This window comes from Nothoprocta perdicaria, unplaced genomic scaffold (genome assembly GCF_003342845.1).
Source record: "Nothoprocta perdicaria isolate Ctin4 unplaced genomic scaffold, notPer1 scaffold_68, whole genome shotgun sequence".
In the NCBI taxonomy this organism is placed as follows: domain Eukaryota; kingdom Metazoa; phylum Chordata; class Aves; order Tinamiformes; family Tinamidae; genus Nothoprocta; species Nothoprocta perdicaria.
The window spans coordinates 1,079,065-1,091,678 of NW_020455954.1; the positions used below are offsets into that span (position 1 = coordinate 1,079,065).

At 41.6% G+C, this 12,614-nt stretch overlaps 1 protein-coding gene across 1 annotated transcript; it reads right to left on the bottom strand.

Moving 5' to 3' along the window:
• Positions 1–490: 490 nt before the first annotated feature.
• Positions 491–12,346, bottom strand: NUP50 (nucleoporin 50). Its single transcript, XM_026050363.1, has 8 exons — positions 12,302–12,346; positions 9,803–9,881; positions 8,967–9,050; positions 7,151–7,346; positions 5,521–6,183; positions 4,609–4,687; positions 3,534–3,652; positions 491–1,160 (listed from the first exon to the last, which is right to left on the bottom strand). The coding sequence occupies exons 2-8, from the start codon at positions 9,869–9,871 to the stop codon at positions 958–960; spliced, it is 1,413 nt and encodes a 470-aa protein (XP_025906148.1). The 5' UTR covers positions 9,872–9,881; positions 12,302–12,346; the 3' UTR covers positions 491–957.
• Between the last annotated feature and the right edge of the window lie 268 nt (positions 12,347–12,614).

Sequence of the window (12,614 nt, forward strand, 5' to 3'; positions counted from 1 at the left end):
AAAAAGGGTTACCAACACCCCCCGCTCTGCACGTGCTCTGGGTAACAGCCAGAGCCTTAGAAACCTCCTGAAACTTGAGCCTGTGAAAGGAGACAACTTCAGCAAGTCCTAGAAGCTCCAAGCTCTACCGCTTGGCGCCTGCCGCCTCTCGCTTCCGCCCGAGGGAAGGGGGAGCAAGCCTCCTGGAGTAGGTGCCCGCACGGCAGCGGGACCGCCTGCACCTCCACTCCGGAGTCGGGGTTCCCGTTCTCTGCTTCGCCTGTTGCCTGTCCTTTGCTTGTTGCTACAGCGGGAGCAGTGCTGAGAGGCGCTGGCTACAAAGCACTACTGGCGGCCACCCTGCGCAGGCTGTTTGGCTTTTGTAAGGAAGATGGGGAGATGCAGCCTCTGGGTGCCAAAGCACACTCGGCTGCAGGCGCTGAAACATAGTATACGCCAGAGMCACTCTCTTGTTCCAGCAAGTTGTCGTGACAGCTTGAAAAAGGTAATCTGGACAGAATCTGACAGCCCCGTTGCTCTTAAAGATCTGGAATGTAGAAACAGTTTTGACAGTTATGTGTCCGTGTCCTGCTTCTCCACACACAAGGGTTGGTGCAGGGCAGTGCAGCCTGGGACAAGCAGCTGGGACCACACGTCGCGCTTGGGTTTCAGTCCATTCAGTCAACATGACCGGTGTTTAAAAACATAGGTGGTAATTGAGACCACTGGGCTTCAGCCAGCAGAAGTCCTGCATTTAGCTACTGAAAAATGAGGGAGCACAGTCCAACAGTGGGATTCTATTAAAGCTTTTATTAGCTACTTGAGCTTTTTCCTCTCAGAATTCCTGTAATAGTTCTTAGTAGCAGAGTAAAGAGTTAGGTGTTCAAGTGAAGTTATGGAAGAGGGGGGAGAAAAAAAAAAATAAAAGAGCAGCAGCAGTTTGGCAATAATTCCTCAAATCACCGACTGCAACGTTTTTTAAGCCTCCTTTTTCTCCAGCAGGATTTTGTGCAACTCATCCGCATCTTCACTCGTTTTCACTCGGATGAGCATAGTGACAGGAGCCGCTGGATTCTTCTCGTCGATGGGCGGGTTAGGAACACAAACGATGAGAACGTTGTTTTTCCCTGTTCTCGTGCAGGGCATCTTGGGTGGAATTAGAACATTCAACAGTATGTTTCCTGCATGCGAGAGGGGAACAGTAAGTTTGAAAAGTTAGCAAGTTTTCAGCTTTCACTGCAGTAAGAATGTTTTAGTGTATTTACTAGATAAAGACTTTAATTTACGTACTGAAGGCAATTCAAAAGTGTCCTAAGTGTCTTATTCTTACTCTTCCCTTAACATCTGATACTATGCAGCTTCTTTCCTTGCTAGGATACGGAAATCTGTAAAAATACTGTCTTCCTTTTTGAAAAAGGAAGAGTCTCAAGAATATGCAATGATAGGAGGGACCCGGAAGGGTGAGGGAAAGGCACAAGGGCGAAGGAGCAAAGGAGAAGCCGCAGGGCTTGGTTTATGCTCGTGGAGGTCACTCCTTTTGAACATCAAGCAGAAGCGAAGAGTTAGTTTTAACACATGTAAAGACACGTTAATCTGGGTGAACTGTGGTACATCATTTTGCATCCTTAAAGCATCCAAGCACATCTCATGTTTTCCATCATTATGCTACTATTAGCAGCTGTATTTCAACCTGTTAAATTATCTAGCAAGTTTGAGATACTCTGTATTAGTGGTCTATTAAAGCAGTTGCAAGTAAAGTCAAAAGGTGCTTCAACTGAAGACGCACACGTTTTGGGAACCTGGTAAACACTTCAGAACATGGTGGTAGTATTTAGGGAAAAGTCAAGTCTTCACCTTCCTCTCCGGTTGGGTTTTTCAACACAGTGAGGTTTAGGAAAGCATTACAGCACTGTGTGAAGACAGCAAAAAGGAAAGCGGGCATCACTGTGACAGCAGCAGCTTGCAGAACCCGATGCCTGGCACTACCACATCACCAAGAGCATTTATGTAGGAAATGGCATGGAGAGAGGATACAAGGTGAAGAAAAAGGAGAGATTTCCTAATACAGGAGCTCAGCTGAAGGATTTAAAACTATGTGGTRGAAACTAGTGTCAGCTGAGTGAAGCTCTGAGGCTTTTATTACAAGGGCAGCCCTCTTTGCCCACCCTCATCTGCTCTATGCAGCACGTCCAAGCCCCTAACGCAGTGCTGAAAGGGAGGGCAGCACCCCCAGCTGCCAGCCGCTGCTTCAGCTGCTTAACAAGAATCTCTCTCAATCTGGCAARCTTTGTCTCGAGTGGAAGTTAGCAGAAGTGACCCTCACATCCCCGTCTCACCCAAGGTTTGAAAACCTTCACCTGAGGTGCATGTAATGGCTGCGGTTTCAGCCTCGCAAGAGAGCATTTTAAGCCAAAACTGAGGTAAGCTTTATAGCTGGTCTATAGCAGGGCATGCTCATAGCTCTCAGCTTTCATAAGCCTAATATTCATTATAAATTATTAAGATTATTTAAGAAAAAAATAACTTGGAAGTTGTGAAGTGCATAGCAATTATAAATACACATTTGTTGAAAAGTTTGTGATGGATGAATATCAAAACACTAATTTTTCAGTTTTTGACCTCCTCTGTCATTGAGGCAGAATGATTCATCTCAAGTAATTTTTGAATACATGAAATCCCCCTAATATCTAAAAAGCAGAGAAACAGTTTTTTGTTGCCTTACAATTGGCCATTTGTGCTATGAAATTCATCCCCTGAAATACACTGAGCAACTATCACAGTAGAGACTACTCTAACTCAGTAGAGTCAACCCATTATTTGTGAAAACCTCGCTAAAAGAGGTTGGCACTTGGACTTGAATGGACATAAGAGTAATTGAGTTATCAAAATCCCACATGTCTGTTTTATGCAGCTCCCTCTTACTTCCTATCAAGCACCAGGGCTGTCTGCCTACATGGTCAACTCTTTCTATATTTAGAGTGAATTGTAAGCAAGGGACAACAGGCCTGCATTTTAGTACAAACCTTGTTCATCTTTTACATAGCATACACATCACTTATCCTCCCCAAAATTGGGGGGAGGAGTTTTGAAGAAGTTTTTCATATTTTTTTTTTTCCCCCCAATACCGAAACTCTACATTATATTATACCAAACAGCAACCCCTTTATTCATTGCCCTTCTGGTATGTATACACTTTATAATGGAGTCTTAAGTCGAGCTTCAAAGGACACTTAATAAGCAGGGCTGGAGAACAGCTGTGAAAGAAGTGGGGAACAACAAACAGCCGGCACACATACTCAGAGAATAAAAAAGAAAACAATCCCCAGCATTATATACCATAACCTTTTGGGTACTTGAAGCTGTGCAAGTATTTCAGAATATTTTTTAGAGCAATCCAACTTCATTACATGAGATTAATGAAAACATTTTGGAATAATTTCATCACGCTGTGCAAAAAAAAAAAAAAAAAAAAAAAAAAAAGAGCCTAGGGCTTAGCAGCAAATGTTACATAAAGACCTGTTACTAGAAGGGGGAAAAAACAAAGACACACTTACCTAAATTGGTATCTGCTCGGACTAAAAGCTGAGTTTTGTCGTTTCCTGCTGGCTTTAAATGTAAGGTTCCTACACCTTTTTCTTTGAATTCATTATCCTTTTTGTAGAACAGTTTGCACCTGTGCAAGAAGTAATTGTACAGTTATGCAGAAGTCAATGATAAACTTGCTGTGGGCAGTGATTCTCATTTTTCTTGATCTGGGTTGTTTTATGTATAAAGAGTAGGRATTTTGTCACTGCAGTACTGAAAACAATCATTAACCTTCTCTTTCTGAAGGGGTAAGTACTATCTGTTAGCAAATGAAACAGCCACATGAATTGGGATGTGAAGAATAATTAAGGAATAATAGCTTTAATTATCACAGACTTCTGTTTAAAAACACATTTCAAAACCGTAAACAAAATGATGCATCATTTCGTAGTAGTAACAGGATTACTTCAAATTTTTAAGCCCTCCATTTAAGTGACAAACCAACAGATCTAACCTCATTTTCCCAAAATTAGTACGTAACTTCTCTCTTTTTGGTAAAAGGACGAGCTCTGTGCTCAGGGCCGAGCGCACATAGAATYATCTGGACTACTCAACACGGAGTTAGAAAACTTCTAGTAGCACCTCATTTTCCATTGAAGAGGACAACTTGTACACAGCTGCATACAAGGACTGGTATTTTCCAAAAGGAGAGGCTTATTTTAGACTATGCAAATAGTTGAGTTATTGGCCTGAATTTTCAGGAAAGTTACTTCTGTAAACTCAAACTGCGAGGATGGAGGCAGTTTCTTCACTGGTGCAACTAATCACAAATAAGGACACAAAATAACTCTTAGTACTCAGTGCAAGATAGMCAAGGACTTTCACAAGCATCCACAACTGTCTTTGTCTGTAACTGAGCTTTACACAGGTGGAAATTCACATTCTACGTAGCTTCATAGGAAGCTTTAGTAACAAGTTAGTCAAGAATATATCTCACACGTCATTAATTTCAAAGGGCAGTGGTACAGAACCAGCACTGGGTAAATACAGATTTTATTCTCTAAATGATGATTTTATTCACTATTCAAAGTTAAAGTCACTTACTTCTTTGAATAGAAAGCATCATCTTCTTTTATTTCATTAACAACAACTTTTGGTGGTTCTTCTTCCTCCTCTTCTCCTCCTTTAAATGAAGTTTTAACACATCCCATATGTTAATGACATGCATGTATGATTTAGAAGGTAGCTTTGGTGTTGCATTAGAACAAGTTAGTGCATGCTATATTTAACACATACATATATAGCYTCTCGGAGATCACACAAATACATTTAAGTGAACGTGGATTCTTGAAGGTGAAGTAGCTTTCACCTGTGTCCACTCTTTTCACTGAGGCATGCTYATCCTCAGTTTAAACTGTATCAAAGTATCAAACTTGAACAACCAAATTAGAAATAAAAAGCTTAACAAATCCCACTTAAGTCAAAATCTTTTGTTAAGGGGAAAAACAGCTGTAACATTTACAAGAATAGTCTCCGCACACAGAGGTATTTATTATGCTTTTCATAGAYCTAACAGACAAGTTTAATTTGAGGGAAGGGCAATCAGTTGCAGGAGCAATAGCAAGAGATAGYAGCAGGATGATGTCTTTCTAATCCCTCAGCTGCTGGCATTTCTACAGCCTAACTGTAGCCAAATTAGCTAAACAGCAGATAAAAACCATCAGCTGCTCTGTCCCTTTACTGCCCCTTATATTTCTGGTAGTAAGATCTATAGAATATTTCTCTCTCCTGCACCTTTTAATGATAATCCTACTGCAACAAGCCAGACTGAAAAATCCTTCAGGCACAAGGCTGAGCCTACCGCTTGCTCCACGCTGAAGAGCGAAACACGCAGTAGTTCAACAGTGAGGAGCAGTTATGATCTAGCACAAATTAAGAATACTGCAAAGGTAAAATAATGCTGAATCCCATACATCCCGAGCTTATCATTAAAGCAATTTTTGGAATAGAACTTACCTTTATCATCACTACTGCCACTCTCTGTCTGGGCTTCCAGTATATTGGTAGGCACCGTGCTGACAGGCTTAGCTTGGTTTGCGTCTTTTCCAAACAAACCTGAGTTTCCAGGAGAAAATGAGAAACCGCTTAGGGGTCCAGAGCCAAGGGCACCCAAAACAGAACTATCGACGCTTTTTCCAAAATTAAACGAGACAGTTGATGCAACTCCTGATGATGGGTCTCTCTTTTCTGAAGAACTTTCAGTTTTTTTGTCCAAGGTATCCTCATTTTTCTTGCTATTAAACAAATATGCTGATCCTTGCTGCGCCTTTGAATTCCCGAACGTAGAAACAGACTGAGTATTCAGTATCTTGTTGCCTTCATTTTCAGAGCCACTATCACTGTTGCTTCCGTGCTGTTGCTCGATATTTGCTAGGTACTTCTCATAGTCTCTGAAGATGGGTGTCAGATCACACAGCGGGTTTGTGTTCACATGCTTCACTATCCAGTCACGCACAGAACAGTTTAAAGCTGCTAGCTGCTTGTGATAAACGCCAGAGCTACACGTTTGACTCTGTGAAGGGCCAGATGATGATGGCTGGCTGCCACCGTTGACTTTGGGGCTTGCAGCCTTCTTCTCGGTGAAGGCAGAAGCACTGGGGCCATTTGACACTGTGGAGCCTATTAAAGGAAAACGCGGTTTAGAACAGGTTCCTTCCAAAACCACATTATTCAGAAGAAATCCACACTTACTTTCTCGAGGTTTCTGCATCAAATTATTCAATCTTGCTCAGATATGATCCCTGTTTTACTAAACTGCAAGAGTTATTAAAGCAAAGTATTCAGTTATCTTTTGCCACTCTGAACATACTAGCTAATATTTCTGAATGGTTGGAGTGGTTTGAATATAAAAGCATAATGAAACGTAAGACAAGACACCTTGAAAAAGCCTTCATTAAGTACTTAAGTTTCCCTCTTTTATTTAAAGTTATTGATAACTAAGTTTCAGACCATCATTTCTATTCTACGACTTGCTGACTTTAAATTTCTGTAGCATAGTTAGCTTTTCTACATCTCCAAGACAAAGATTCCTAAAATATAGACATAAATGTAACAGATGAAATTCTAATAAGGCTGGTTTGCAATATAAGAAGTACCGTGAACAAAGGTTAAGATTTTAGCGATACATTAGCATTTACAAAACCTGGGAAAAATATACTGACRTAAGACCTTGTAAAATTACTAATACCAAAGAGACATTTTCATTAGCATTTTTTAAGTTAAATTCAGAAAAAAATAGGCAATTGTTACATTCAGCTAGAATGTGTTACCAGATGTTAATTATTCATATTCTGTATCATTCATAACTCCAAATTCCATTCCCCTATGTTTGTCTTTTAGAAAGGCTTTATCTCCACTGCTAGATCAAATATAAACATGGTTTCYAGTTCTCAAATCGCATGTATTGGGTAGTATGTCCTACCATCAGTCCAAAATCTTTCTAAGAGATATTATAAAGTGGAATAAAGTTTCAGTACTTTAAACAGAACTACAGGAGTGTTTCGATTTGTTTCTTCACCACTCAACTAGTGATATGGATTTTATATCTGAACTTGTTCATCAATATATAAACTTATTTAAAACTTACCAAATGCCATTTGCGTTTCAGATGTTGTCTTTAAACTGCTGAAGGAAGGTGTACTAGAGACACTACTGCTTCCATTAGACAGCCCCTCTAAAGGCTTTATTCCTGCACCATTACCAAATCCACTGAAGCCACCTCCTGCTTTGCCAGAAGGTAATATAAAGCCTTTGAACCCTTTAAAAGCTCCTCCGCTTTCAGACTGGGGGGGAGAAAAAGAAAGGAGACCAATTACTTATATCTGCCCCCTAAAAACCTCCAATCCGCCCTCCCCCCCTTAACATTCAATTTATTTTACCCTTCTTCGGTGTCACTTTATGCTTTATTTAATGTGCATWATTTTAAGTCAGCAATGTAAATAGAGTTATTAGTTTCCTCTTAAGCTTTCTTMTGTCGCACGTTGCTACTATTTTTACAAGGGCTCAGAGGTTTGGTATGCAAACAAACTAGATACAGGAAGTAGATACATAACTGGCTGAAAATACTGGATGGGTATGACTACCTACTTGGAGATTCATAGCATCTTGTTCTCTTCAAATAATTACAATGCAACTGTAGACTTGTTTTCAGACATGTTTAACATTTACAATAACAACTCAAGTCCAGCATTTCAAATGTTCACCCAAGCTGCAGACTTTATAGTATGCTTTATGCTAAATAAAGTTTGCTTTAGGCAACTTGCTAGAAAAATTGCAGTGTGATTTAAGAAGAGCATGAAGTGTATTTAATAATTTATTTATGGTTTCTATTACTTCACCATTTTTTTTTTCGATAGCATTAACCTAACAGCCATATTACGGGACAGTTTCTTAGGTTTTTTAAAAGATGATCATCTAGAATGATGAATATCTTAGTAGGCACTGGCTCTTGTAGAGACTACTTGAAGTATCTTGCCAGGTAATCAGCTCTTATCACTTAAGTGGACTCTCGGTGTCACTGGAAAGTCAGAGGAAAAGGAGAGCTGCTTCCAAGTTTCATCTGGTTTTAGAAACTGAATAAATTGCAAAACTGAACAATTGTGGGTTCTACCCTAGCACCCAGAAGGCAAATGGCCATGGGGCTATGGGCTCTCTGTGCTTCCCTTCATTCTTTCATTCTTCCAGTGTCAGTCCTCTGTTCCTTCATTTCTAGCTAGGCATTCTAACATGCTCTTGCTAGCTCTTCCCGCTTTGCTCTCACACAGAACTGTGTCCCAGCCTCCTCATTTTATTTCTTCTCACATCACCTACTCCCATTTCCCATTCCACCAGTCCCTGAACACCTCCCTTTTGGTTTATGCTTTATTTTTTTTGCATGATTAAGTCAGCTGCACCAGAATCTTCTTTCCAATACAGTCCTTTCATAAWCTGGACCCTCTACCACATCTCTGGTTAGAACTTCTGTGGCCAAAAATTTCAAGGGAAAGCTTCCTCTTTTTTATTGCTTGGACGGCAGTAGGAAAATCCAGAGCACAGATAACTTCATTAACTTTCGATTTCCAAGCCTCCCCCTCCACAAAGACTGAAATGAAAGCAGCTCAAATGCTACTTTCCCCATCTGTAGAAATGATAACATCTAAAAAATTTTATGTTTGTACTTCAAATAATGCAAATCTCTTTTGCCTCCAGAAGCACTAGTACTGTCCGTTTCTTATTCAAGCCTTACTCTTGCTACAGGAACAGTAACTGAAAATTAATCTGCTATATGTAAGAGCTGGCTAATGGCATATACCTTATAAATGGTAAGACCAATAGTGTATTAAGCTACAGGCACAAGTGAAGACCTGAACGTGTCGATATTTTACAAATCAGTCAGGCTGCAACACTGTCCAGTGATTAGTTACCTCTGCTCCAACATTTCGGCGTTTTGCTTTTTTAATAGCTCTGTTCTTCAGGACTTCTTCGCTAGCTACTGAGAAAGTTCCCACCTTTGAAAACAAGTTAGAGAACGTTTAGGGAGATTTTTAGAATAAAGCCAGAATAGGCTGAAGAGAGGGCAGAGATCAGCTTTTGAGCACAAACTGTACACTTCTGCGTTAACAGAGAAGGCAAAAAACACAATTACACTGTATTCCAGTACTGTGATTTAGCTGGTCCTGTACTTGAATGATCAGTTTATGCTTTACAGCTTTCACAGTTCTCTTCCCTGTTCTGCATTACATTTGAATTTGCTTTCACTCAGACTACAATCTTCTCTTTATTATGAGAAAATAATTGAGAAAATCTGCTGTCTGTAAAACATATTTGCTGAACAGAATCTATTGATATAGCACTGTTGCAATCAAACTTCAGTTTGGAGAAGATATATTGAAATGTATGGTCAAAATCCACCTCCCACAGGTTGCTGCAGTTAAATATTAGCAAAGACAGTTGAAGTAAATGTAGAAATTTACTACCCCATAGTAAATGAAGAAATTAAGTTTTCTTATATTTCTCAAAGTGTATAGACAGTTTTCCTTCTTATATTTTATAGGCCTGAACATACAACATTTTTATCTACACAGAAGCTGTTTTTTTTTTTTTTTAAGGCACTGATTCATATAATCCCTTCTTTAATTGATAAGCTTCTAACCAGTTTTACTATGGTTTTAATCCACAAGATGAACAGCACATAAATAACTACCCTATGGTAGTTTGGGTAATGATGGGGCTGGGGAAACAGTATCTAAGAATATTTTACCTCCTCAGCTTCATCTTCCTGATCCCAGTTTCTGTCAGTCAGTTCTTTCTCTGCAATTCTCTTTGCCATTTTTCCACACCTGTATGGACAACTAATCAAAAGTGCACAGAATCAATTATATAGCAGCAAAATTCAAAGCTAATCATCAAAGATCACAAGCTTCTATTATCCAGAGTAAGCAGCAGGAATCAGAGTTCATATAGATGCAGGTCAAAGTTGAAACAAGAGCTGAAAACCAGCAGCAATAATCTTGAAAGAAAAAGCCAATTTTTGATGCTTTATAGCATCAAATATAATGATGATGGGCACCCACTGAAGCAAATGGACTGAAAACCTAGAGTAAGAATGAAAACAATCCTCTAATACAAAACTAAGGCTAATTAAAAGTTGAAAGATTCTAATACAATTTACTAGAATTTCTAATTCAAAAAGATTTCTAATACAAAAACTGAGCTCCAATTTTGTAAAATATAACTCAAAAGCTGTATAAAAAAAGAAGATGTTCAATCCAGTGTTTTTTGTGTTAGAAAAATCTGGTAGATAACCACGTTGCTTTGCAATTCTATTTGGAAAGAAGAGTCTGCCTAACAGTACCTACATTATCCAATATAACCTTAAGAACCTTTTCAGAAGAAGTATGTAGGTTTAGTGGCAATTTAAGTCCTGAGTAACTCAAGCAAGAATTAAAATTCCTAAAGAAACAAACAAACAAAATCCAGATCACTGAAAAAAAAAAGAAAATCCCCAAATATTGTTAGCTGAAAATGGGAGTAATAGTTGATTTCATAACTCGTTCCACTTATCAAATGAAATATTTTTAAACAGAACACTATATATAACTGCACAAGTCTCAGACAGATCACCAATCAAATACACAAATACAGGAATTTGGGTCTGTCACGTTCAAAGGTAAATTATAAAGGTATTTTAGAAGTACAATTGCTTTATTTGACAAAAGAAATTGTGGAAATACTTTTAAATGTCATAAACCACAGCACTCATAGGTCCTCCCATGCCCCTGCACTAAGTGAAAAAGTAAAAATATTTATTCCCCAAGCCAGGTAGATTCGCCACTTCCGCTTTGCACATGTCTACACAAACACTTGTGACCAGAGGAAGACAGGATTGCTTCCATGTGCCAGTAACCACAGCTCAAAGGCTTTTGAGACTGTAACCTAGAATTACGCCACTGGATTCCAGGGAAGATCAAATTGCCACTCGAAGGGCAGCCACTGAAGCACGACAAGCACTGGATTAAGCAGATGCCTGTTCACCACTTGGCAAAAGACAGAGGCAAACCAACTGGCCTGGGCTCCGGTTCTTTGCAGCTATTTGGATTTATATGTTTTTTTACACAACAGAAGCTCACAATAGACTCTAACGTACCTAAAGGATGTAGCAAAACAGCTATAGTCAGATTTCTAACCTGTGCAGTAACACAAAAACGTCTCCATCTGACATCTCTCARACACAGCACAACCCTCAGGAAGTTCTTGTTTAAGTGCTCGGAAGGGGTCATGATGGGTGTATTACAAGAAAGAAATCTTTTTATTTATCAGTTACAGACATAGTTATAGACAACCTACCACAGTACATCTGGTAAATACAGACTTCTTTTAGCACAACTTTATGATAAAAGGTTTATTTCTAATACTGACACCGCACAGCAAAGCTTTACCTACCATAAAGTTACATAGTCAGCACAGTTGGAAGGAAACACCCTGAAATTAAGCAACAAAAATCAATCCTCTCCAAGAACGCCGGGCACGCAGAGAGGAGCTGCACATTCAACACCATCACAGCTCTTTTTCGCCCGTACTTTTGCTCCCAAGCAGGAAGYGCTGTTACACACCACGACACGTAAAAGCACCGGAAGTCAAAGCGGCGCAGGGCAGCAAACCCACGCGCTTCCCTGCCCGAGAAGCTGCCCTAGTTCCCGTACGTTCCTTCTGCTTCAACTCGCTTCCTTTCCGAGGGCCTAACAGCAGGTTAAACATAGCAATTTAAGCCCCTCCCTCGCTCTCCGCACAGGGCACATATAAGCAGCCGGCTCTATTCCCATCTCTCCCAGCGCAGCTCGTCCGAATACGCTGAAAATCGCGTATTTGGCCTTGCGCAATCAGGAAAGATCAGGAGAAAACCAGCACCAGGCGGCATCCCCCCCCCCCGTTTCCAGCCGCATGGTGCCTTCCCCCCGCGRTCTGGAACCCACGCGGCGCCCGAGCGGCCGCTCAGAGGCCGCAGCGGCCCCGAGAGCCGCCCAGCAGCCGCGGGGACCCGTCCGGGGGGGCACATGCGGCCTCGTGCCAGCCCCCTCTCCCACAGTACCCCCCCAGCGCGGCACCCCCCTCTCCTTCCCGCCTCAAAACGCGGCGCGGCGCCAGCCGGGGGAACAAGGGGCTCCCGCCCGCCATGCCAAAGGCGCCGCGGCGGGGAAGGAGGAGAGGGACGAGCAGGCGCCGCGGCAGAGGCCTCGATGGCAGGCGGGGAGGCGCGTACCTGTGCGGAGCAGCCGCTCGCTCCCCTCGCGGCCGGGCGGCGGGCGGCGCTCCGGGCGGCGCGGTGCGGCCGAGGMGGCAGCGGGAGGAGGCGGGGGAGGAGGCGGGGTCTGGCGGCAGGTTGCGCGGCCCTGGGCCCGCTCACCATCCCCCGGCCGGGCCTCCGGCCGCGCACCGCGCGGAGGGCCCGCGCCGCCTCAGCGCGAGTCAGGCCGCGGCAAGCGCCATCTTGCTCCTCCTGAGGGGATTAGAAATAAATACGTGACGAACAAGAAAGAAAAAAAAAAAAAAAACAAAACGCGAGGGAGAAAATA

Excerpts from the sequence above, each read along its gene's own strand:
- NUP50 (XM_026050363.1), bottom strand. The coding sequence starts at position 9,871 with ATGGCAAAGAGAATTGCAGAGAAAGAACTGACTGACAGAAACTGGGAT. Across the intron at positions 6,184-7,150 it reads TGAAACGCAAATGGCATTTG|GCTCCACAGTGTCAAATGGC; the intron begins GTAAGTTTTAAA and ends TTCCTTTAATAG. Across the intron at positions 1,161-3,533 it reads CCGAGCAGATACCAATTTAG|GAAACATACTGTTGAATGTT; the intron begins GTAAGTGTGTCT and ends TCTCGCATGCAG.